Here is a 25,346-nt window from a genome sequence, read left to right as displayed (position 1 = left end):
GGGAGATGCTGGAGGCGTTGTACTTTTTCATTCCTCAAAGATATGCAGTGGCTTGAGTAACCAAGAAGAGAGCTAGGAAAAGACAAAAGCCAAGTTTGTTTGTAATAAAACTGATTCAAAATTACTTTAAAGAAAACTTCACAAAGTGACTTAAGGAGGTGTGAAGGGTATTAGGGAATGTTTCCTAACTTTGAGATCTCTTGGATTTGAATCCTGGCTGGGATTTCCTTATCTGTAAAATGTGCCTAATGATAGTACCCTTCTTCTAGGATTGCTCTGATGATCAAATGAGTTAATTTAATGCTTGGAACTATCTCTGACACATGGCAAGCACTTAGATATTAGCTATTAGTATTATTATATTATTGCTACTACGTGGTTTTTTTTTTTTTTTTTTTTTTTACTTTTATGATTTGATGCCCTGGAATAGTCTTGGAGTATATCCTAAGGGCTTAGTGCATGTTTGTGTGAGTGTATTTGTGTGATGTGTTGAGAGTGTGGGGCTCGGTTTACAGAAGAGTTGTGAGAATTAGATAACTTCCCACTGCTTAACACCTGATAAGGCCTCAATAAATGTTAGTTTTCTTCCCCTCTGGCAGCATTTCATAGCAGAGAAAGATTATAGAGGCTTCCCTCTATAATTTTGCTTGCTATTAGCAAAATGTTTTGGCTGATTTATGAATAGAATAAAGGCCAGGTGAAAGCATTGCATAGACTCAAACTTAAGAAACTTGTTTTGCCCTTCGCACCACCAGTGGAACCAAAAAATTCCCAGTGGGTTATTTTGAAAATCACTGGAAGATAGAAAGTGGGAGGTAGGTAGGTGAATGAGGAGGGAAACAAAATGAGGGGAAAACTGAAGAAAGAGGGAAGCGCTTATTAAGGTGATACCCCTTGGGGATGAGGCCAGTGGAAAACGAGGGGTCCCTTTCTCTGAGGATCTTTACAAAAAGAAGGGACAGCACCAGTCCAGGAGAAGCAGATGTCCCTGCCTGAAAGGGCCAGGCCAGAGCATCTCTGGGGGCCTCTCCCAGCTCTCGGAGTCTCCAAGAGCAGCCCATTCCCCCACTCAGCTGTCCCACTGTTGCATTTATAGACCTGAACAAGCCCACATTTCCAGCTGTGTTTAAAGAGCCAGTAATACTTGAGATACAAAGAGGGATTCTGCTGAGTAATACCCTGAAGGACCAGTTCCTTGTATACGGAGATAGTAGATTTTGAAAACTCAGCTTTCCATTCCTTGGGTGTCTGTCCCCGAGCTTCTCTGAGTGTGACAGCTTACGTGAACCTGTGCGCTCTGCTCCCAGGAAACCACCCGTGCTGTGGGCCCAGAGGGGGACAAGGAGCATGAACATGATGAGTGTGCTCTGAGGAAGTCCAAGGGCTTCGGGAGAAAGGATGCCGTGTCTCCCCAGGACCGGGGTGGGTGGTGGGTGAGGCAGGAGAGAGACGGGAAGCCAGACGCCCACTCACTGTCTGCTGCTGTTTTGATTCATAGGTGCGGCAGATGTCTCCAGGGCCGGGGATCATACCTTTTCAACAGCGTCAAAGGACAGGGAAGGATCGTGTTACACATCTCTGCTTTCCAACATCTGTTACCCACCTCGGGAGGATTCTACGTATTTCACTGGAATTCTTCAGAAGGAAAATGGCCAAGTCACCACTTCGGAGAGCCCTGGGGAGTTGAGTACCCCAGAGCCCTCCTTACCAGATGTGCCTGGGACAGAGCCTCGTGGCTTATTTAGTTCTGATTCTGGAATAGAGATGACTCCTGCAGAGTCCGCGGAAGTGAACAAAATCTTAGCAGACCCCCTGGACCAGATGAAAGCAGAAGCCTATAAATACATTGACATAACCAGGCCCAAGGAGCCGAAATATCAGGAGCAATGTCACCCCGCACTGGAAGAGAAAGGCTCGGACTTTAAGACGAAGGACACTGGAATCTTGACAAAATCCGAAGAGGCTCGTGAACCAGAGAAACCAGTTCCTGTGGAGGGAAAAATCCTCAAGGACCATTTATTTGAAGAATCAACATTTGCACCTTATATCGATGATCTCTCTGAAGAACAGCACAGCGCTCCTCTGATCACTGCCCCTGTCAAAATCACGCTGACTGAAATCGAGCCTTCTGTTGAAACTGCGACCCAAGAGGAAACCCCCGAGAAGCAAGATGTCTGTCTGAAACCAAGTCCTGACACGGTCCCCACAGTCACCGTCTCGGAGCCTGAAGATGACAGCCCGGGATCAGTCACACCCCCGTCTTCCGGGACAGGTAAGGGAATGGTATTCCCTGCCTTGGGAAAACGCAGGATAGGGAGATCTGAATATTAAAGGATGTGAATCTGCATTCAAAATATTTTACTGTAGGATCCCTTTAAGGCTCAGTTTAACTGATTTAATTAACATACATCTTTTTCGGCCTTGTGCCCATGGTACAAAGATTGAGATTGGGGTTTTCCTAAAAGTTCTATCAGATTTGTCTTGTAAGGTGTTTCTTCGTTTGAGGGGAGAGGTAAAGAAAGATGATACACTGGAACATGAAAATTCTCATGTGACTCTAGCATTCAGAGCAGAGAGGGAGGTGCTGCCTGCTTCTAGATTAGCTTCCCATTCAGACTTCCAGGTCTCCTGCGGGGGACATCACAGAGAGAGCATCCTGCCTGTCCTCCCTGGACCAGCTGGACCACCTGGGACAGGGCATTGCACATTCCTTGCCTCAGCTCCAAGTCTGTACAATGAAGGGGAGGCTGGGGTGCACATCAGGGTCTTTAGGGCGATGTGAGCAGTGAGAGGAAACCTAAAAAAAAGATACTCTTCTTTGTCCTTCAGTTGACTCAGTGGAGCCATTTTTTTGTCTTTTTACCTTGTTGAAGTTCTGCATACAGTTTTATTTTTTATTTCTTTTTAAAGATTTTTTTTATTTATTTGAGAGAGAGAGAGAGAGAGTGCACGAGCACAAGCAGGGGGAGGGGTGGAGGGAGAGGGAGAAGCATACTCTCTTGCTGAGCAGGGAGCTGGACTTGGGGCTGGATCCCAGGACCCTGGGATCATGACCTGAGCCCAAAGCAAATGTTTAACTGACTGAGCAACTCAAATGACCCTCAGTTTTATTTCTTAAACGTAGGGGATATATTTGATTAGAATTAAAAATTTCAGAATTCACTAAGCTCTGATCTTTTTCAACTTGAAAATTCTCCTACTGTGACCCAAGGCAGGGAGTTAAACCACACTGAATATATCCTCTCAAATACAAAGGGGTCTCCTGTACTCAGGTGAGGGGTCAGGGTAGTAGCAGGAGCATCCCCACTCTACCCTGTACCACCACACCCCAGGTGGCAAAGGTGGAGCCTTTACATCTCTACCTCTCTTCAATGTTCAGGAAGCATCAGGATGGAGAAGATAATGAGAGGTTCTTGGATCTTCCCCTTCTTCCAGTGGCTGGCATTCCTATCCTAGTCAAAAGTGATTTACAAATCTTTCCTATATCCAAAAATTGATTTTCAGTAGTCAGGTGCAAGAGCTTTTACTGAAGTCTTAAAACAGATCAAAGCCTATTAGGAGTGATTGCTCTAAATCCTGATAATACAGTAAGTGCAGGTGTTGAGAGGACTTAATGGAAGTCCCTCCAGTCCTGTTTCCCTAAAGATTTTAGAATCAATTTCTTCCCTTCCCTAGCCTGATCTCAGATTCATTCACCTATAAAGCTCCAAGGGTCTTAAAGATCCACTGCACCACATCCCTAATTTTCAAATTCACTCATTTACTCAACAAACACGTTCTATATACATTCTTTTGGTCAGGCACTCTACGAGGTACTGGTGAGGCTGGAACTGAAACAAACAAACAAACAAAAAAACAGTATCTGCTTTCCAGTAGAACAGATGACCAAGGAAATAGTCACACTCCAGTGTGATTTGTGTTCTGAGAGAGGGAGACATAGAGTGCTGAGGAGCATTGGGAATCCAGCAGTCCCAGGTCAGCAGAGCAGGAGGAAATAACCAGGTAAAGGGGAGGGTGGCTTTCTATTTTGAGGAGGTTCAAGGACATGGAGGTGTGAGGCCACAGTGAATTTCCATGGTATATAAATTGAGATTTGAGTAGTGACAACAAATAAGGAAACTGAGGCTCCAAGTGAATTAGATGTGACTTGTCCCAGATTACAAAATGAGTTAGGGACTTACCTGAGCTTGAAGCCTCCTTGTGGTCTTCAGGATAAAACCCTTCTGTTATTCAATGACATAAAGGTATTAATGCTCTGAAGATGTAAGCTATACTATCAGTCATGTTTTCTCAACCTACAGGGTTGTCTGGTGGTCACTTTAGAAGAACTGCAGGCAGTCTCCAGGAAGCATGAAATGCTCCAGCACATTCATTCATTTACATGGCACATGCCTAATGTAAAAAATAGTTTGCAGAGCTGATGAGAAAGACCTGATATGATATAGGGTTTAGGGATTATTAAGAAATTTCCTGGGATCCCTGGGTGGAGCAGCGGTTTGGCGCCTGCCTTTGGCCCAGGGCGTGATCCTGGAGACCCAAGATCGAATCCCACATCAGGCTCCCGGTGCATGGAGCCTGCTTCTCCCTCTGCCTATGTCTCTGCCTCTCTCTCTCTCTCTGTGACTATCATAATTAAATAAAAAAAAAAAAGAAAAAAAAAAAAAAAGAAATTTCCTTTTTTTTTTTTTTTTTTGGTAACCACAGCCCATTGGGGGTTTGGAGCAACTTCAAGATACGACAAAGACAGATTTGGCTGACATGATCTTGGAGTTTTATGACTTGGGTTGTCCACTTAACAGCATTGAATTAGGGCAAAGGCATTTTTTTCTGTAGTTGCTCCAAATAAACATTCTTTTTTTAAAAAAATATTTTATTTATTTATTCATGAGAGACACACACAGAGAGAGACAGGCGCAGAGACACAGGCAGAGGGAGAAGCAGGCTCCATGCAGGGAGCCCGACATGGGACTCAATCCTGGGTCTCCAGGATCAGACCCTGGGCTGAAGGCGGTGCTAAACCATGGAGCCACCTGGGCTGCCCTCCAAATAAACATTCCAAGTAAAGTATATTCAAGAAAGAGAAAGTGCCAAGACCCAGTACATAGTTCTCTCCCATGTTCAGCTCCTCTCTCCACACATGCCTCACCTCATAACACCTGAGTCAAATGACAACAGGTAAGAATAAAATTAACAGGAAAGCTAGGAGGAATTAGTTTGTCACCGAGGCCTTTCTCTTTGTTCTTTCTATCCTAAGAGATTACCCTAGTTCCCTTCCCATCTTGTGAGCCCCTGGCACTCTGGGCATGTGACATTCTGGTAATAATGATTCTAATTATCTATCTAATTCTAATCATTCTAATTATGTGAATTATGAATCAGGAGAAATTCTCATTTAGAATAATTTTAGCCACAACCCTGAAGCTTAAGCAAGGAGTCTAATATATTTCCTTCAATTCCAGGAGGTTATTCCATTTTGTAATTTTCTCCAAAGTACTGAACTATTTTCATCATGTTAGTAATATACTCTGAGGTACAGAGGCAAAAGTTCTTACAGCTTACACACTGGAAGTTTCTTCTCAGCAAAGATCAGTCATGAATACAAGTGAAGCACTCTAGGAAAACATGCTCAGTGTCCTGATGCACACCAGACCATTGGCCGACTGGCACCACGTTGTTTCTGACACAATGCCTAGATGTATGTTATGGTGGTCATGGATGTTCTTAAAGATGTTAGCCTCAGAAAGGATAGTAATTGAGAGGTCAATATTAAACCAGCTTGTCTTAGTAAGAAATAAGCAATAAGAAGTAAATCAATTACGCAGCATCTGAAATTTTACAATCTGATTACTAGAAGGATCGATAGAGTGTTGAGTGTGAAGGGGTCAAGGATGGCCTCTCTGAGAAGGTGACATGTGATCTGAAATCTGAATGAGAAGAAGGAGCTCACAATTCAAAGGAAGGGGTCAAAAGAGGACCCAAGTGCAGAGGAAAGCAAGTGCACAGGTCCCAAGGCTATACTATTTGGGAACTGAAAGATGGTGCAAAGAAGTATTAACCTTAAAAATAAACAGTTATTTTGCCAACAAACATTGGTTATTGAGGAATAGCAGAGCATTACAATTCAGGACGTGCTATCTATGGTAAACCCATAGGCAAGTCCAACAAAGGAGAGGAGCATTGCTTTATGGATAAGACCAAGGAAGTTGGGAGGGATTGTTTTGAATTCAAGTCCATGGGAGAAAAGCAAGAGTTCAGGGTGATGATGATTTTTCATTGCCTGAGTTGCAGAGGTAATCAGCTTCTCCTAGAAGATCATATACATCTTTTTGTTTTGGGGCCTGTAAGTGATCATTCTTTCCTATTGATGATTCTTCTATTGGGGTTTGTAATTGATAGTTCTTCCTGTAATTGGCATTGAGTGGTATAGCACCCCCATCTAGCCTCTGGGCTCTACATTAGTGAGATTTCCTTTTATTAATTTTTAAAGGAGCAAAGGTTAAATATGGCATAGAACAGAGCTGCAGAGGTGGGCTGGGATTCCAATGTTAGGATGAAGAATTTGGGTTTTGTTCCAAATGCAATGGAAACCACTGGAGGGTTTTAATCTGGGAATAGACATCATTCATTCATTTATCCCTTCACTTGGGTTGACCATTTACTCTGTGCCAGGCATTGTCCCATTACCACTGGGGATACAGTGAAACCTAACAAGATTTCTGTTTGCATGGAGCTTGCATTCTTGTTGGGAAGACTTACACACAAGTTAATAAATGTATAATATAGTATCAGGTATTTGTAATGGTAATGAAGAAAAATAAAGCAAGATACAATGTAAGAGAGTGATGGGGGTGGTTGTGAGGAAAGGCTTCTCCCTGTTGAGGGCTGGAAGGGAATGGGGTGGGGGAAGGAGCAAATAATGCTCCTTCATACCCAAGGAAGAGGTGCCAGGCTGAGGTGACAGCCAGTGCCAAGGTCTGGAGCTAGGCATGTCTTGTGTGTTCAAGGAACAGCTGCAAGGCCAGAGTGGGGAGAAGGAAGGGAAGGGTGGCAGGGTCAGATATATGTTTTCAAATGATCCCTCTGGGTGATGAGTGATGACTGAGCCAGGAATACAGGGGAGACCGAATGGCAGTATCCTTCATAGCTGGATGGTGGCACCTGCAACTTGGTAAACTGGCCCCTGTTCACCTTCCCTTTTGTCATTCTAAATTATATCATCATAATTAGCAGCAGCAGCAAACCCGTCTCCCCAGGCAGGGCAGTTCTAACCTTCTCAGTTTTCATAATCTGTTCAAGTATTTTTGTTGACAGCTTCTAGCTTTGCTGTATCAGTCGTGATGCATAAGACCCAATATCTTAGCTAGAGGCCCATCAATTTTAAAACTGAGAGTATAAGAACTTCTATTTTGTTTTAGTTTTCCCTCCAATTCCTCCTGGTACTTCGTTATACTTTTGGTTCCCATGAAGAACGAAGGACAGCCTGTATAATTTCTACCGAGAAGCTTTTGACTCATAATAAGGATGGATCCCTTTCAGAGTAGTACCTTCACCTGCCCAAGATGAAATACATCATGCCCTTCCATTCCCACATCCCACAGCTGCCCGATACCATCCTTCCTCTTGTGTAAATGAAGCAAGATTCTGGAGCCTTTTCTAAATGCTCTATCTCAGTGTTTTTCAACTGGAGGTAGTGTTGTCAGATAAAATACTAATATTTCACAGGACATACATACACTTAAAACATTCATAGTTTAGCATAGATTCAAATGTACTGGATGTCCTGCATTTTTATTTGCCAAATCTACCAACCCTAACTAGAGGTGACTATTAGAATTACCCTTTGAGTTATAAAGTACGATGGGTAGGCCCCTTCAGACTTTCTTCGACTAAGGCAGAATTTCTTTCTTTTTTTTTTTTTTAAATTTATTTATGATAGTCAGAGAGAGAGAGAGAGAGAGGCAGAGACACAGGCAGAGGGAGAAGCAGGCCCCATGCACCAGGAGCCCGACGTGGTACTCGATCCCGGGTCTCCAGGATCGTGCCCTGGGCCAAAGGCAGGCACCAAACCGCTGCGCCACCCAGGGATCCCAAAGGCAGAATTTCTGAGGGTAGTTTTGAGCACATGATTAAGAAACCACTGTTCTAAAGATTTCAGCTAGTCTTCACATCAGCCAGCTCCTGCACTAGGTCCTAGAGATATGACAGTGAACAAAAAGATGTTGGCTGCCCTTTGCCTGCCCTTTGCCCTTCTGGTGTTTTCAATCTGGGGGTGAAAGAAAGTGGAGAAGAGTGAAGAGACAGATGGTAATCAATCATCACACAAACAAATACAAAGCCACTCAGGTCTCCTAGTTGTAGAAAATGAGTGGACACTAGCCAGTCTCCTGATCCACATAGCACCAGGCCATCTTGCACACGGGGCCCCTTGTAGCCCTCTGAGCCTGAGGCCTGGCCTGCTGCCTTCATGGTCAGCTAGGAATGTTGTACAAGCAAGACTTTGGTCAGACCCGTTGGGCATCCTTGTGATACCCAGGAATCATTGCAATTCCCGCCTCTGGGCCTTTGCACTATTGGCTCCCTTTGTTTGGCATGTTTTTTCCTCTGATGATTGTCCTAAGCCACTCTCTTGCCTCCCTATGTGATGAATTAGGTTACTTCTCAGTGAGGTCTATCTTGACTATCCTATCTAAAATTGCAGATTCATCCCCACCTTCTTCCAGCCCTCCTGATCCCTTTACCCTACTCTACTCCTTTTTTTTTCACAGCACTTAACATCTTGCCTACTATAAACTTTACTCATTTACTATATATAATTATGTATGTGTTCTCCACTAGAATATAAGCAGAGATTTTGTTACCTGTTTCATTCACTAAATGTCCCAAATGCCTAGAAGAAAGCCTAACACACAATAGGTTCTCAATAAATAATAGATGAATGAATGCTGTGTAGATAAAGGATAAAATCAATGCTGTTTTATAAAAAATTAGACAAATCTAAAATGTTTTGTCTATCGGGTTCTCCCACAATCCTAAAGCAACAAATTACCTAGCCATAGTCTGCTCCCCTTCCCCCTGCCAAATCAGTGACATCAAAGCTTTGGAGAAATGAAAAATATTTCTGGCTTTTAAAAGGGCCAGAGACCACTGTCTGGGATATTGTGAAATAAGGCCCTACTGTACGACAAGGGAAAAACCAAGCTCCCAAAAGCTGTTGTCATGGTGATCCTGGGTCATCTCATCTAAGGGAAAGAAATATCAGCAAGATTGCTGGTGAAGTTTTCAGGCCATCTGGATAAACATCAGGCAGAAGGCAGGCATTCACCCAGGGGACTGGGGGTGACCCTCAGGTTTTGTTCTTCTCAAGAGGAGGGGAAGAAAGGAAAAAAAATAATAGTGGGCTCTACCATTAGAAGCCCAGGGAGATTGTGCATTATGGTAATCTGCGCAGCCTGCTCAGGAGAACTGGCAAAAACTTTCTCTTCTATTGCTCTACTTTGTTACACTTTTCACTAAAAAAAGAGTAAAGGTATTGCTTCTTATGGGGAATGTAAAGCTCAAAAGTTAGATTCTATACAAGGATCCATTGAAAGAGGGCACATGAAAGGATGAGGAGTAATGGGTGGTTTTCAGATTTGTTGATACTGGTGGGCCAAATTAGAGGGTTCTGTACATCAGATTACCTGATGAAATCTGTGAATTCGGAAAAGTCCGCTGATAAGGGGTCAGAAATTAAAACCATGACTTCTAGAATCTTTGTCACATTGAAATAGATAAACCCACTGGGAGGGGCTGTTGCCAAGAAATTGCTTTGTCATTTTTAAAAGTAGCTAGGTTAAGATAGAAGGGTATGCAAAACACTGATTAATTGGGCCATAACAGTAATTAGCCTCTTCCTTCAGGTGGCCTGCCTTTTCAGCATAGCCCTGGAAACAGACTATTTTTGTGCTAATGAGATATGTGTTTCTCGAGCAACAAGAAAACATCTCCCCTCACGGAATTTTGTTTTATTTCTTCTCTCTGTGTCCATCTGTCTGTCCGCGTGTGGCTCTTTTCTCGATTCGTGGGACGACAGAACCATCTGCCGCAGAATCCCAGGGGAAATGCAGCATCTCCGAGGATGAGCTGATCACTGCCATTAAAGAAGCAAAGGGGTTGTCCTACGAAGCGGCCGAGAGCCCGAGGCCAGCGGGCCCGGGGCCCCAGAGGCCCGAGGCCAAGGCCCGGTCCGGGCTGCCGACGCTCCCCAGCCCCCTGGACCACGAGGCCAGCAGCGCGGAGTCCGGGGACTCGGAGATCGAGCTGGTGTCCGAGGACCCGCTGGCCGCCGAGGACGCGCTGCCCTCGGGCTATGTGACCTTCGGCCACGTGGGCGGCCCGCCGCCGTCGCCCGCCTCGCCGTCCATCCAGTACAGCATCCTGAGGGAGGAGCGCGAGGCCGAGCTGGACAGCGAGCTCATCATCGAGTCGTGCGACGCGTCCTCGGCCTCGGAGGAGAGCCCCAAGCGGGAGCAGGACTCACCCCCGATGAAGCCGGCCGCCCTGGACGCCATCCGGGAGGAGCCGGGCTCCCGGGCCGAGGAGGGCACCGCCAGCCGGGGCGGCCAGGCCGAGCCCGGGCCCCTGCCCCGGTTCCCCTCGGCCGCCCCCCAGAGCCGCCCCGAGCTGCCCTCTGGGGACGGGGACGGAGCCCCAGCGCCGCCCGAGGGGCCCACTGCGCAGCGGGACCCTGCGGACCCGGAGAGTCCCAGCCAAAGCCCCGTGGCCACCAAGGGCCCCGAGCCGCCAGGTCCTGGCGTGGCACCCCCTCCGCTGTTCCTCAGTAAACAACAAGGTAGGGTGACAGCCTTCCTCCCTGAGGCCGCTCCTCTGCTTAGCCTTCTCTCCCTGGGTGCTCTGAAGTGTCGGGCAGCCTGGCCGTTCAGGCCCAGCCCTGTCGCCCTGTCCTGGCAGGTCCAAGAGATGGCCAGAGAACGGGGGACGATGGAGAGGAGAGGTTGGGGAGGATCAGATTCACAGCTGGGACTTGGTGGCAGAGCCACGTGCGCCAGGTGGCCCCACTGGCTTAGCAGAGGCCGGGTCCCCAGTAATGAGCACTCCCACATACACTCCTGGATCTCCTGAACGGGATGAAGGCGTCCTTCCTTTCCCCCCAGGGTTGCATTTCCTCACCTGGGAAGGGATGCTGGCTCCCTTCCATCTTCCCACCCCTCCGGGATGGCGAGTGGCGCCATCCTCTAGAGGCTGGAACCGGCTGTTAGCACCCATGTGCTTTCACCAGCCCCGCCGGTTCTTCAGTGGGCCCCGGGGATCTCAGCACCTTCCTGTCTCTTACCCAAGGAACCGGGATTTGGACCTTGATGCGGTCCAGTTGTTTTTGGTGTCCTGGCTAGTCAAGTGTTGGACCCTGGCTCACGGGTGCCAATGTGTCCCGGTGGACGCCCCAGAGACTCAGACCCCAGACAGGCAGATGCAATTAGCAAGAGGGTTTATTGGACGTTTGCGCAAACGGGCTCTCCGCCTCAGAGGTGGCAGAGCCCCGATTAGCAATTACAGGCATCTTTTAAAGGCAAAAAACCGCGGGAGTAGCATAGCATTCGGGTTATGACATGATTGATTTCTTTGAAGGTCAACACGACCATGTTCAGGGACTTTCCCAGTCAGGGCGAGGGGGGATAGTTTTTTAATCTCGGAAAAACAGAATGTTTTTGTTGCTTGAATTCATGGGAGGCGCCTGGATGAGCTGCCTCAGGGTTAGGCCTGGTCCCACTCACGGGGGGGGGGGGGGGGGGGGGGGTGGGGGGGGTAGGGGGGTGGGGGGGGGGGTGGGTTTCTTCAAAGAAGGACAAGGACCAGAGTTAATTCCAGAATTCTTCTTGTTCTTCAGCAAGATCTAAGTTAATTTTTAAAGTCACTTATCATTTAGGAATGATTACAATTTGGCCATTGTATTTCTCCCACAAGGAACCTTGAGTTGAAGTCTTTAAATGCAGGAGAAATGGAAGTTCTTATTTTTATCCTACAGACACTGTACGTGAATAATGTGTAGCATTCTTCCTTCAAGATCATCTACCATATACCTGACTGCACCTGTATTACCGACTTCAGGAAAGGAATCAGAGCTAGTGAATAAATTAGGCCCTGTGCAGCCTAGTCCATGGGCTGTGTTGAGTGAAGGGAGGAAATGTCTCTCCAGTTCCGGGGTGCAGAACACCCAGGTAGAACTTTAGTCAAATGCTCTACCACTGAGCTATACCCCCCAGGTAGAACTTTATAACAAACCCTCCAAGCACAACTTTATTCAAATTCCCCTCCCACCCACTTCCTCTGCTTATTTGCTTCTTCCAAGGTATTTTGCCTTTGGGGATAAATCATTTCAAGGGTATGTCCTCCTTCCTGTGTATATGCTAATAACTTCAGTGATATTGGTAGCAATTAAAGTATTTCATATAAAAATAGTGGGCAAATCTTTCCCATTGTAGATCAGAAGCTAGCTTCTAAATTCTTTAACACATTGGAACTGGGGCGGGGCCAGGGGAAACTGAGAGGGATGTGATAAAAAGATAACCCTGCTGTGCATGGTGACTGGTGGCTTAGACATGTGGCATCATGTAGGGTCCAATAGAATTGACTGTTGATTTCCCAAATAACTCTTCCCTGAGAGTTTAACGTGTATTTACTGTGTGCAACAGTGAGGATATTTGATGACAGATTTAAAGTGGGAATGTAGGTTTGTTAAGGTGAAGATTAAAACCAATTTTGGATTCCTTTGCTACCACTCTGACTGTGATGGGGAAGGACCCTACAAAATGCGGGGCGCCCCGGAAAATAGTATGAGCACAAACAACCTTCCATCCCTTTGGGACCTGAAGCCATGGAGCTTGCTTGAGTCCTGCTGAGCACAAGTTCATATCACTGTACTTGAATGGACATGTGTTTCCATTTTATCCCCTAAATAATGTCCCTGCAACGGTCGTCATGTGTGCAGTGCCATTCAAATATGTTTATTCTCAAAAGCAAATACATGGGAAGGCTAATGATGAGAAAACAGAATTGTGCAGGCCCATTTCTCTCCCCAGTAAATCTGAGAGACAAGTCTGACAGCTGGAACTGACAGAGTGACCAGCCCTCTGATAAAGGGCAAAGGCCACGGAAAACTGCAGCTGTGAATACAAAGGCTTCAGAGCATCTCTTGCAGCCAATTCTGGTGTCATTCTCATCCCTGCGTGAGTTGTCCCATATGGCTTGGACCCTCTGCTGCCAAGCTGAGACAGTGGAGAGGAGTGAGTGGCAGTCTTTTCAAACGATTCAGGCACGCCAAGGTGAATAACCTCTGCTCTCTGCACTGAGGGGTCCTTTGAATTCTAGTCTCCCGCCGAAACTGACTGCTCAGCTGCATTATCTACAAAGGAGTCTAAAAGGCCGTTCTGGGACAGCCAAACACCAGAGGTCTTGGGAGGATGACTCAGTGCTGCCAGCATGTAATTTGAGCTCCGAGGTTCCTTCTGGTCTCACCTGCTCGTTCTCAGCAGGTGAGAGGATCAGTGCTGCCCAGCCTCCCCGAGGCTGTTCTTCATCACTGTCATTGGGCAGTTGGATTGTGCTCGTGTCAAGCAGGACTCTGTCAGCAGTGAAGTCAGGTTGGTTGCCCGCTCTTGCCCACGGAAGCTGCTGGCAGTATAAATGCGTTTAAGTTCAAGTATTCGCAGTATGCTTATCTCCCTGGTTTTGGAGCCATGCTGCTGATCCTAAGTTGAGAAAGGTCCAGACTTATTTAGAATAAGGTCTGGCAAATATCTGAAGGCGTTGTAGTATATACTGTCAAGGAGCTTCAGGGTTTGCTGGTGTGCATGGCCTCATGAGGTCTATTTTTGGAGTTTTTCTGCCTTTCAGAGGCTCTGCTGCTGTTGCACTGGAGACATGTCATGTTCCAGTTTCCCTCCTCTGTGCTCTCCGGAACCCTCACTGCCCTGTAATTCTGCTCCCCCACACCTTCCAGGAAGGCCTCTTAAGAGCATCAGACTCTGAGAGCATAGCTAAGTTCTCACTGCTGCAAGGTTAGCCTTGACTGCCCGGAACATCCAAGTGAAAAGACGAGAAAGAGATTCTCAATAAAACACTGACACACAGTGTGACTCATTGGGATGGCTGTGTGGAATTTATTTTACCCAACCTGCTTAATTGCAGCACTTTTTTCAATCAGCATGTTCCTTGGGGCTCATCCTCTGGAGAACACTTTTTGGGAAACAGTGGTCTCTTCCTACTCATGTCTACTCCCTACATTCAGATTTCTTTACTTTGCAACTCGAAAATATTGGACCAGTCATGTGGGTCTTATGTGGGAGCCTATTAGAAATCTCACTGCATCTCAGACAAATAGAGTCAGAATCTGCACTCTAACAAGTGATTCCTATGCCTGGCAAAGCCTGGGAAGCAGTGTTTTAGACGAAGGCAGTCAGCTTTCACATTCTTACCTGTAACCATCCTGAGAAGGGTCACAGTGCCACCTTCTTGCCCCTAAAATGGCCTCTTTTTAGTCTCATTTTTCTTGTCCTCTCTGGTAATTTAAGATCATAGCTCTGGCCAGTTTAAAACATCAGTGAGAAAGTAGTGTATGTTTAGAATAATAAATATAAACCGAACAAAATGGTGCCAAATAAAAGCTACAGTTCCCCTACTCCACCCTCCTGATCTAATTCTCAGAGATACCCACAGCCTTTTGTTTTGGTTTTATTGTTCTGGTTTCTTTCAGAAATTTTCTCTAAGTGTTGCATAACTTGTGCATAACTTGTGATGGCACAAGTGAGATCACATTGAACAGGCTGCTTTGTAACTTGCTTCCTCTGACGGTAAAATCAGGGACAATGCCCACTCACGTGAACACTGTTATCTCCTTCTTAGAACTGTTTCCACCCTTATCTTCCTGGTTACTCCTTCCTGCTCCACTCCTTACTCTTTGACCTCTTATCCAATCTTTTTTTGTTACCTTCCTTCCAGTTCCTCCCTCTTGCTTCTGAGTTCTGTCCCTGTCTTTCTTTGTCCATCCTTTCTTTGCTGTCACCCACACAGGTTTTCAGCTACTGCCTTATGTGTAGCACCTCCCAAATCTCTGGCTTTGTAGAATTCTCCTGAGCTCCAAGCCCATTTCCCCACTGTTATTGGACATCCCATAGACCCTCCAAATGCAATTTGTTGATGCTACTTGTCAAAATCTGCTCCTTTCCTTACTTTGTGCCCTTCCTGAGCCAATGACGAGATAGCATTTGGGCTTCACTTTGACATGAATTCAAATCAAGTCTGGATCTAAATAAAAACTTACTAGCCTGAGACAAGGTTAAAAGTACAACATGAATGTAAACATTTGGTGGAAGTCTTGTGGCAGTGTTTGGTCATAAAATTATCATCCAAATGATTCAGAATTTTTTAAAAATATTTTATGTATTTGAGAGAGAGAACACAAGTGGCCAGGGAGGAGTGGAGAGGGGTAGAGGGAGGAGAAGCAGGCTCCCTGCTGAGCGGGGAGCCCAATGTGAGGCTTGATCTTGGGACCCTGGGATCATGACCTGAGCCAAAGGCAGATGCTTAACAGACTGAGCCACCCAGGCACCCCCAGAATGTTCTTAACATTTGAAATATTATTAAAATAAAAATACAAAATGTGAAAATTCTCTTTGTGGGACTCTCAAGAATGCATCCGGTGACACCAGTCTGAGAAATGTTGGTTTAAGCCAGTGGCCCCCAAAGTATTGCCAGAGCATCAGGTTCCTCAGAACTTCCTGGGGTCCTGATTAAAAATGCAGGTTCCCACTCTGCTCCTGCACCAGAACTGCAGAATCAGAGTGCATCAGGGCACAGACCTGTACTTACAATAAGCGTGCTAAAGAGAATTTTGGTTGTAAGCAGATGAGCTGGGCAGCCCAGACCTGTGATAAAAAACCACCTTGGTGAACATGCCCTAGGCATGTCATTTTTTAATTAGGGAGACTGAGGGGGCACTCAGCTGTTTCCATCCCTTCCTGTGCCCTGGGAAGTGGGCCTCTGTACCTTCCCTTTGTGGACACCAGCTGTAGCAGCCTGAGCTTGCAAGGCTCAGCCCCTTGCAGCAGGGAAAAGCTTATGTCCTCCTTGGGGGAATGATTTGCAGGAAGGCTACCAGATGGAGGTCTTCTAAATAAACCTAGCATTTATGATGTTTATTACTGCTTCTCATTACTATGCCAGGTATTACTTCTGTCCTAAAACATTTGAAGGGAACCAAAATAAGTGTGACCCAAGTACTTTTCTTCCTGTAATTCTAAAAACTAGTCATCCTCTTTTAGTCCCATATTTATTTGCTTTCATGAGACTGAATTCATAAATCAGGCTGTAAAGATTCTTGGAAGGTCTCTATCTTTCACAGTGCAGATTTCAGAATCAGCCTAAGGACTAAGGCCCCTTCCACTGTAGCTGTTGCCCTCGAGCCAGCTTTCAATAAGATGGACCAGGAACTGCTGGGTAGAACTTGGCTTCTGTGAGGACATACGCAATGTATGACTTAGGTGGAGACATTGAGTCTTCCATCTTAGACTATTCGAAACGATTAAGCTACTTTTTGTGAGACTTTGCCCATTGACGGAAGGTGCTCTCCTGACCTAGGCATCCCAAATGAGGTTGCCAGTAAGCAGCTCAACCTCATTGGCTTTTCCTTCTGAGGTAGTTACAAAGTTAGCATTGTCTGGAAGATTAATCAATGTTTTTTGAATGGTGACTTTAAAACACTGGGGAGATTTTCTTCTCAGGTTTAATTAGAATTGCTTCAAATCTTGGTGGCCCTGAAGCTTATTATTTCTAGACACAGATATTCTTGACATTTCAACAGGCTGTATATATAGATCTGAAATGGTTATTATACCTCTGTAATACTTCAATGTCATTTTGGGGGGACATGGTAAACCTTAAGTCTCTAGTATATTTGCCTGGGCACAGAGTGGAGCATAGATTAGCTCCTAATGTGGATTCAAGTCAACCTTGAACTTGCCTGTAGAGATAGAGTTCACAGATGGCAAACATTATGGTACCTCTAATAAATAATGACCCTACTAGTTGGATCCTGATTCACTATCCAGCCCCTGTACCCCTCATATAAGTCACCCTTTCTTGCTGATATAATCATGCATCTTGAAGGATATAATTCACATGCTTCTAATTCTCAGAGCCAAGACTGACTCCAGAGGATTCTCCACCCCTTTTAAATGCTAACCTCACTTTACACTAAAGTCTGGGTGGGATACTCATAGTCTCTGCACTACTGGATTCTATCTTTGCAACCCCACAAAATACTCTAATACAGAATGAAATAAACTTTACCTAATGTTATGCCAGCCTTGCAAAAGCAAGACCTTACCGATTCATTCATCCTTCTTTTGATTCAACCAACAAAGTGTACTATATGCCTGATGCTATCAATATAATGGTGACAAGGCAGACATGAATCCATCTCTCATAGGTCTTGCATTTATAGAAACAGAGGTTTCAGTTAAAAAGAAAATCAATAGAGTGATGTGTGAGAGAGTGAGAGACTACCTGGTGGTAGTAACACTTAGGTAGGAAAGTGAGAGGAGGAAACTGTGTAGTCAGCTGTGGCAAGAGATAATTAAAGAGAATTCCAAACAGTAGAAAATACAAAGGCCAGAGGCAGGAAAGTTCTGGGGTCATTCTAGAAACTGAAAAAAAAAAAAAAGTTCTGCATAGCTGGAGTATGGTAGGCAAAGGTGACAGTGACAAGAAATGGGATTGGAAGGTTGGCAGTGCCGTTTCATACCCAGACCAGGGAGCACAGTTTGGTCTTTATACCAACCATTGCAAGGAGCCATCAAAAGAGTTTTAAGCTAGGAAGAAACATGACCTGCTTTCTATTTTTTTAAGGTCACATTGGCTGCTATCAGGGGATAGTGTTGGAGGAGGACAAGTGTGGAAGCAGGAAGACTGATCAGGAAGCTAGGGCAGAAGTGCAGGCATGGGATGACAGTGACTGGGACAGGATGGTAGCAGAAGGAGAGGAGTGAATGGATTTGAAATAGATTTTGGAGACTGATTTTATAGGACTTACTGATCCATTCGATGGGTGTTTGGGATAACTTTATTCTCAACACCTCTCAAATTATCTTCAATTTTCAGTCACCATAATGATTACAAGTAGATGCAAAAACTTTTATAATAGGGAAAAAATACCCTAAACTTAGTGCTGTTTCACTAGTCATTGAACCCATTTTTTGTGTGTCTGCTGTTAAAAAAAAAAAAATCCATTTGAGTGATGATGGCACTGAAATAGTTTGAGCTCTGTATCTAGTATGTTCCCATGGCCAAGCCATTGAGGGGGGTCTAATGGTCATCAATGTGTTTAGGTGCCTGTGATATTTGGTTGGCCTGAGACTGGACCTGGAATGAGGGTCAAATAGGGTACCTGTGGAGGTTAAATAAGGCATGTGGTAGGATGGGCAGGGATTATGGACAAGCAGGTCAATTATTTACACAGAATTAGGTACAAGTTTGGCTAGGGCCAGGAACTCACAAAAACTTCAGATAGCCTAAAGTACTGTCCTGGATATGGGTAAAAATTATACTAATAAAAGAGAACAGCCTACCAAAGAGCAGAGGTTAAAGTCAGAGAACAGGTGGGGTCTGAAGTAGGGACAAGCACACCACTGAGTCTGGTTATGTCATCTCAAAGCTACAGCTGACCATGGTCTTTGTGCTTGCTCAGTGCTTCCTGAGTCAGCGCCATTTCTATAATGATCCTTCTGGGTTTTAAATGACCTAGGTGTGAAGCAGCAATCAGGTGAAGTATTGGTCCAGGAATTTTCTCTCTCCTTGTGGAGATTTGGGTCAGTTGGTAGGAAGAGAGGATTAGGTGCTGCGGGGAACTGTTTGGCTTTTTTCAACAGGGTTCCTTAGTGTTGTTGTTGGACCATTTATATCAGAAGCTCTTTGTTAGAATACAAATTCCTAGGCTCACCCCACAATCTCCTAGGGAGGGCCTGAGGAATCCCAGTGAATCCTAGGTACACCAGAATTCAAGAATTACTGTTTGAGGCACTGTGTTGAGGTTGAATTTTCAGAACATTCAGGGTAATCTTTGGTAATTTTTGGCTTGCCTTTCGTTTCCTTTCCATTCCATTCCTTTCATTTCCATTCCATTCCATTCCATTCCATTCCATTCCATTCCATTCCATTCCATTCCATTCCATTTTTTTCCTCTGAAAGTTGGCTTTTCTGTTTGGGATTAGGTATTGGTTTTATTTATTTTTTTATTTTATTTTTAAAGATCTTATTTATTTATTCACAAGAGACGCAGAAAGAGAGAAAGAGGCAGAGACCGAGGCAGAGGGAGAAGCAGGCTCCATGCAAGGAGCCCAACGTGGGACTCGATCCCAGGTCTCCAGGATCACACCCCGGGCTGCAGGCGGTGCTAAACCGCTGGGCCAACAGGGCTGCCCATGTGAGGGCTTTAGAATGAAATGTATACTGTTAACTCTCAGACTTCCACCTCCTCATGGGAGAAGTAGAGGGGAGATAATGTCAATCTTGCCAGCCCACTCTGGAGGATGCTCCTAACAGCTCCCCACCTCACAGAGCCTCCAGAACAAAGACCCCAGAAAAACATGATGGGAACACAGATGGCTAAGCATTCACATTCATAGTAGTTTAGGGCCTCCTGAGTCAGGAGAGTCCTCCAGGTGGCCTCTGTTTACAGCTTGGAAAAAATCATAGGAAGAGAGAAAGGGCTTGAGGGTGGGGTTGTACCAGGCACAAGTGAGGAGCTACAAGCTTGATTTTACACAAGATAAAAGATTTCACTGCCACTAGTAAATAATTCAGTTGAAAGCCACAGATTCTAGTAAATACAACATTCTGGCTTACGTCTTCTCTTCTGGCAGTTACCTTATTTTCTTACAACTCTTGGCTGAGCAGTGAAATCATGGGGGATTTTTCTACACAAAAATCACTTGCAAAAGCAGATGATATGTTCCCAAACTAATTCTTTTACTTCCAAGCTCACTTTTTTTAACCTCCCCCTAATATCTCAAGATTTGATTCTGCATCTAAAAGTGCAGAAGAAATTTTGTAAGGCAGAAAAGTGGTTTTCCTATTGATTATCTGAACTCAGTGTTAATGTCTGTTGCCATCCAGTGGTTGTGATGAAAATATCCAACCTTTACTTTTTAACCTCATCTCAAACCACCAGATTTGATATTTACAGATCTCTTGGGTTATGATGTAAGAAAATATATCTTTAAATGATTTTACAGTGCCCACTGAATAGCTAAGTGGCCGCACCATTTTGTGGTGATTGATTAGTTAAATCATCATCCATATTTTCCTTGGAACAAGCACAAGGACAGAGTTTCAAAAAATATTCTCCAATGGGCAACTTAGTTTTTACCATAATTAATTTTAAGCTATAGCATTTGGCCTGTACCAAACAATAAAATATAATACCATGTAGAATTTGTGAACCATGCCTACTAATTGGAGTTTTTGGATCAATGCCCTCATTTTAAATTGGAGTCAAAGACTGATGCATCGCAGTTGTTTCAGGTGATGTTTCAGGGTTAGAAGAACTAGGATTTGAAATAAGATCTGGCTCTCATGCAGAGCCCTTTTCCAACTATTGATTTCCAAATAGTTGGCTTGTTTATAAAAAAATCTAAAAGTTTTCTATGTCAGGTTACTTTAGAATTTGAAGATATAAGGTTTACTATAGTTAATGTATATTGATATAAATAGGACTTTCATCATAGTCCACCATATGCGCAGTTAGGTCAAGTGTTAGCATTGTCAGTTAGCTGGAAATTTAGTCCAGTTACTTGGAAAGGTTTTAGTTTTTCTTTAATTTTAGGTTAGTCAACAGATAGTAAATCAACTTTACATAAAAAGTCATAGTTTGGGGGATCCCTGGGTGGCACAGTGGTTTGGTGCTTGCCTTTGGCCCAGGGCGCAATCCTGGAGACCTGGGATCGAGTCCCACATCGGGCTCCCGGTGCGTGGAGCCTGCTTCTCCCTCTGCCTATGTCTCTGCCTCTCTCTCTCTCTCTCTCTCTCTCTCTCTGTGACTATCATAAATAAATCAATAAATAAAAAGAAATAAAGAAATCTCATTTTAAAAAAAAAGTCATAGTTTTATCCAATGTTGGAAATAAATAAAATCACAAGTAATTTGATTCTAGATAATTTTGGTACAGCTAAAATAGCCTCATTGTCAATATACCTTTTATTTTCTTTCTTTTTCTTCTATCAGGGGTCCACATTTTTAGTTTTTTTTTTTGTTTGTTTCTCTGAACAGAATCTTGAAATTTGGGGTAGATTTCATATGTTTTGCAAGGATGTGCTCTAATTCCAAAGCCAAAAATCTTGGCTTTGACTTTGATTTCTAAAGCCTTTCATGGTTTCCATTCTCATTCCTGTGGACACCACACCTTTCCCTCAGATCCCATTTATGTGGCTAAAAACATAAGAGGTTTCCTTGTTTGAGAAGTCTCTGAGCCAAACCCTAGAGGCTGAGGGCAAAATCCTAGTGAGGAGACGCTTTTTGGAATTCAGCCTTACTGTTCATCTGTCACATCTGGATGGATAGGCCTCTAGGATGAGATACAGATCATTTACTTGAATTGTAAGTTTTATCTCTCCATCTGTATATAATGTTTGCTCTTCCAATTTATATGATGCCTATTTTGTAACAGGTAAAGATAAGATAAACTTTCTACCAAGTCGATACTTTCATTTCCATAGTATAGAGTTATTTCTGGCAAGTGGCTGCTCAGTTAAGCCCCAGATTTCTCAGACCTCCTTGCATCTAGGTGAAGCTGTGAGCCTGATTCTTATCAATAGAACATGAGTGGAAGTGAGTTGGGTCCCATATGAGGCAATGTTGAAGACACAGTTGTGTGCTGTCCTCCTTCAAGGCACTACATCTAGGAGATGACAAAGAGAAAAGAACTAAGTACCCTAGGAAAGCTGCTTTCCTAGTAATAAACACCATGTTGGTCTATTAAGTTAGCTCAAAATAAATTTCTCCCGTGTTAAACCACTGAAATTTTGGGATTGTTATGTCCCATAGTTGCATGATTTTGTCTTGCTTCTCCTATACACCCTTTTACTTTGTACTCTGCTTTGCTGATGCCAATCAGTCCCACTGCTAGAATTACTGTTGCATTATTCTGAACCTACTAGAAAAAGACAATCCTGTCCTCAAGACATTGTATTGCTACTTAATGAAATATTGTCATAAAAACTGAACAGATCTTTGATAACCACAGGCTGAGTAGCTGGTGCCCTCTGGAGTTGTGCAAAGTAAGAAGTAGCCCTTGTGGTGACCATTAGGTTTAACAGCAGAAGCATATGAAGTTTTTGTGAGATAGACTGCTGGGAGAACTAGAAAAAAATCCCTCTGTCTAGGGCTATCCCAGGCAAAATTGGAAAATAGGCACAGTATCTTGGAGTCCTCTGCCTCCCACCACTCTTTATCCCTCACCTCAACATTGTCCCTCAGCTGTTTGAGGCTCCCAGTGCTCTTGAGCTCTTTTGGCTTCCCTTTCAGAACACATGTTCCCTGTATCCTGTATCCTTGAAGTCCTTCATGCTTCCCATTTCTTAGGGTGAACCATACAGGCTTAATTTGATAAACCAATTCTTTTTCATGTAATAGTGAACTAGTGTATGATTCCTCCTATGCAACAGATCTCCAGAATGAGCCACCTTAAGGTAAGGCTAATCCACTGTTTTAGGGAGTTGTTTCCTTAGTCCAAGACTCCATTCTCAGCAGCATGTGTTCTGAAACGCAAACATATTAGAATCTGGTTGAAACCAGAATGCCCTTTCTAAACTTACACTGGACATGTACCAGGGAAACTCCATCCTAATGTGGAGATCAGTTCATTGTTGCCTGCTATAGAATTAGAGCAAGAAGAATGGGTAGCTTCATTGGAAATTTCCATCTCACTTTTGTGACCTGTGAACTATTCTCTAAGGATTGGGATCCTCAACCAAAATCAGAGCAGAATCCTTGAGCCATGCCTGAGGTCCTTCCCTCTCTAGTGGTCCCTTGTCTAGATTCCCCTTCTTTAGATTCTATATGATTTTAATTGTGTATCTTTCTCTTCACTGGGACAGGGATGCACGGGCCAGCTGGGTTTGGATCCTAGTTCCACCACTACTACTAACTGTGTAATTTTGAGCAAGTTAAACTGTCTGCACTTCATTTTTTTCATCTGTTCAAAGAGGATAACTGTACCTGCATGCAGGATTCCTGTGAGGATTAATTGAAATCATTTAGGTTAAGTAATTACTCTCTTGTTTTATTCCTATTTAAATATTTATGTTAATAATAATTATACAATGAGAAGGGACTTCGGAAGAGTCTAGCCCAGTTACTGACTTAATGCAGGAATTCTTTCTGCAACATCTTTCATAACATTTTAATTAATAAATTTATAGGCTTTCTTCTTATGTCATAGTTTGATTGGCTGCTTTCCAGTGATTTATAGGAAGTTGACTTGATCTCACTAATAAGCTCCTTCCCAAGCATATTGTGGGACAGGTTGTTTCTGGGAAGGCTTCCTAAAGCCAGCTGGCCCAATTTATCTTCTTCTGTTGAGTGTTGGTTTTCTACCTCAAATATATAGGCCTCACCCTAACCATCCCAGAGTATAATCTTTGAGTGTAATGTCCATACATCAGAATTTTTTAGAATTCCCTATGGTGTTCTAAAATGTCTGTGCAAGGTTTGCAGCCACTGAGTTAACTGTGGCATACGGCGACCTGAATCTTAAGCCCCATTTGTTGTTTCTCCCCAGGATCCAGCATTTTGTGTTTTTTTTTTTTTTTACTTTTAGGCCATACTAGAGTAACAAACCCCCAAGTCTCAGTGGCTTAGCTCAACAGATATGTATTTCTAGCTTAAGCAAAATCTGATGCTAGTTGATGGGGACTCTTCTTTGTCCAATTACAAAAGCATCCAAGTTCCTTCTTGCCTATGCCACTGAATATCAGCATACGGTTTCCCAGGTTGCCATGCCAGGAGAAGAGAAAGCTGGAGAGACATGCTAGTTCTTCATAGCCTCCTCCTAGAAATGACACATGCCACTTTCTGCCTATGGTCCATTGGCCAGAATTAGTAACATGACTCTCTGCTGATGCATGTAGCACACTAGAAATTCGATGAGTCCTTATTAAAGACCTCTTGCACAATTATCTCTTGTTTTAGAACTTCACAGAATGTATCATAACCCACTATATTATATGTGCATTTGTTTATTTGTTTATTGCTTGTCTCTACCATGTAGATTTTAAGTTCTTGAATATCACACACTTTGATTTGCTGCTGTGTCTCCAGTGCCAGTAAGCAGGGACACAATAAACATTTGATAAATAAATGCATAGTGACTCCAGACATGTAGGTGAAGACACTGAAGTATATTAGGGGACTTTGTTGTATGTCAGTGTGCTTTATAGCTGTGCTCTTTTCCAAGAGCTCATTTAAATGTTATTGAGTCCAGTGAAAGGTTAAAGAATAATAGGCCAATTAAGAGGAGAATATTGTGTGTGGATCCCCGACTGTTACTCATGAAGAGCATTTATCTCTTGTCTGTGCACTCCTGGAGTGATCATCCCAGGAAAGGACAAATGGAGTCAGCAGAGAAAGACACTTTTCTGAGGTTCAGCTGACATAGCCAATAATAGATTTGAGTTGACAAAGCAGAAGATGACATCACTGTAGGCCTGTGTTCAGCCTTTCTTTGCTGAGCCTATGGAATTTGTACAAGTCCAGTCTATTGAAACTTTATAGCCCTTATAAAATGGAAAAACTTTCTGCAGTGAATGCTTCTTGTTATTTGGAACACAGCAGAACCCAATTTAAAACAAGACTTGCTATTAAGGTTGATATGGAGACAGGCAGTATTACATAGTGACTAAGGGCGTGAGCTCTGGAATAGACATATGTGAGTTTGAACCCTGATCCACCAGTTGCTGACCTAAAATTTCCCAAGCCTCTTCTGTAAAATAATAATTCCTACTCCTTAGAATTGTAATGAGATTTAAATTGAATTCATTAAATAATGTTTTAAGGGGCTTAGTTTACTGGAAGACCTGGCACATTGTAAACAGCAGCAATTATTATCACATATGGTTGAATCATATTTTCTGTACCAGATAAGGCTGTGTACACCCAGGTTATAGTCAGTGATGGCAGTTGCCAAGGATACGAGAAAATGGGAAGCAGCAGAGGTGGGTTCTCCGCAGTGGATCAGCCCCCTGGCCTTGGAAACTGGCAGTATGGCAAGCCTCTACCGCACAGCAGTGGCAGCCTGGCC

At 44.0% G+C, this 25,346-nt stretch overlaps 1 protein-coding gene across 3 annotated transcripts in view; it reads left to right on the top strand.

Annotated features, from left to right (window-relative positions):
• The window catches only part of RTN1 (reticulon 1), a 216,728-nt gene that overhangs the window by 118,114 nt on the left and 73,268 nt on the right, over positions 1–25,346 (top strand). For all 3 annotated transcript variants that reach the window (XM_072761673.1, XM_072761674.1, XM_072761672.1), the window contains exons 2-3: positions 1,499–2,272; positions 10,073–10,831. In XM_072761673.1, coding sequence (XP_072617774.1) covers positions 1,499–2,272; positions 10,073–10,831 — 1,533 coding nt within the window. The remainder of the gene's footprint in view (positions 1–1,498; positions 2,273–10,072; positions 10,832–25,346) is intronic.

The sequence above is a fragment of the Vulpes vulpes genome, chromosome 6 (genome assembly GCF_048418805.1).
Source record: "Vulpes vulpes isolate BD-2025 chromosome 6, VulVul3, whole genome shotgun sequence".
NCBI classification, from domain to species: domain Eukaryota; kingdom Metazoa; phylum Chordata; class Mammalia; order Carnivora; family Canidae; genus Vulpes; species Vulpes vulpes.
The sequence above is the reverse complement of the archived record's forward strand: the minus strand, read 5'-3'. Positions and strand labels throughout refer to the sequence as shown.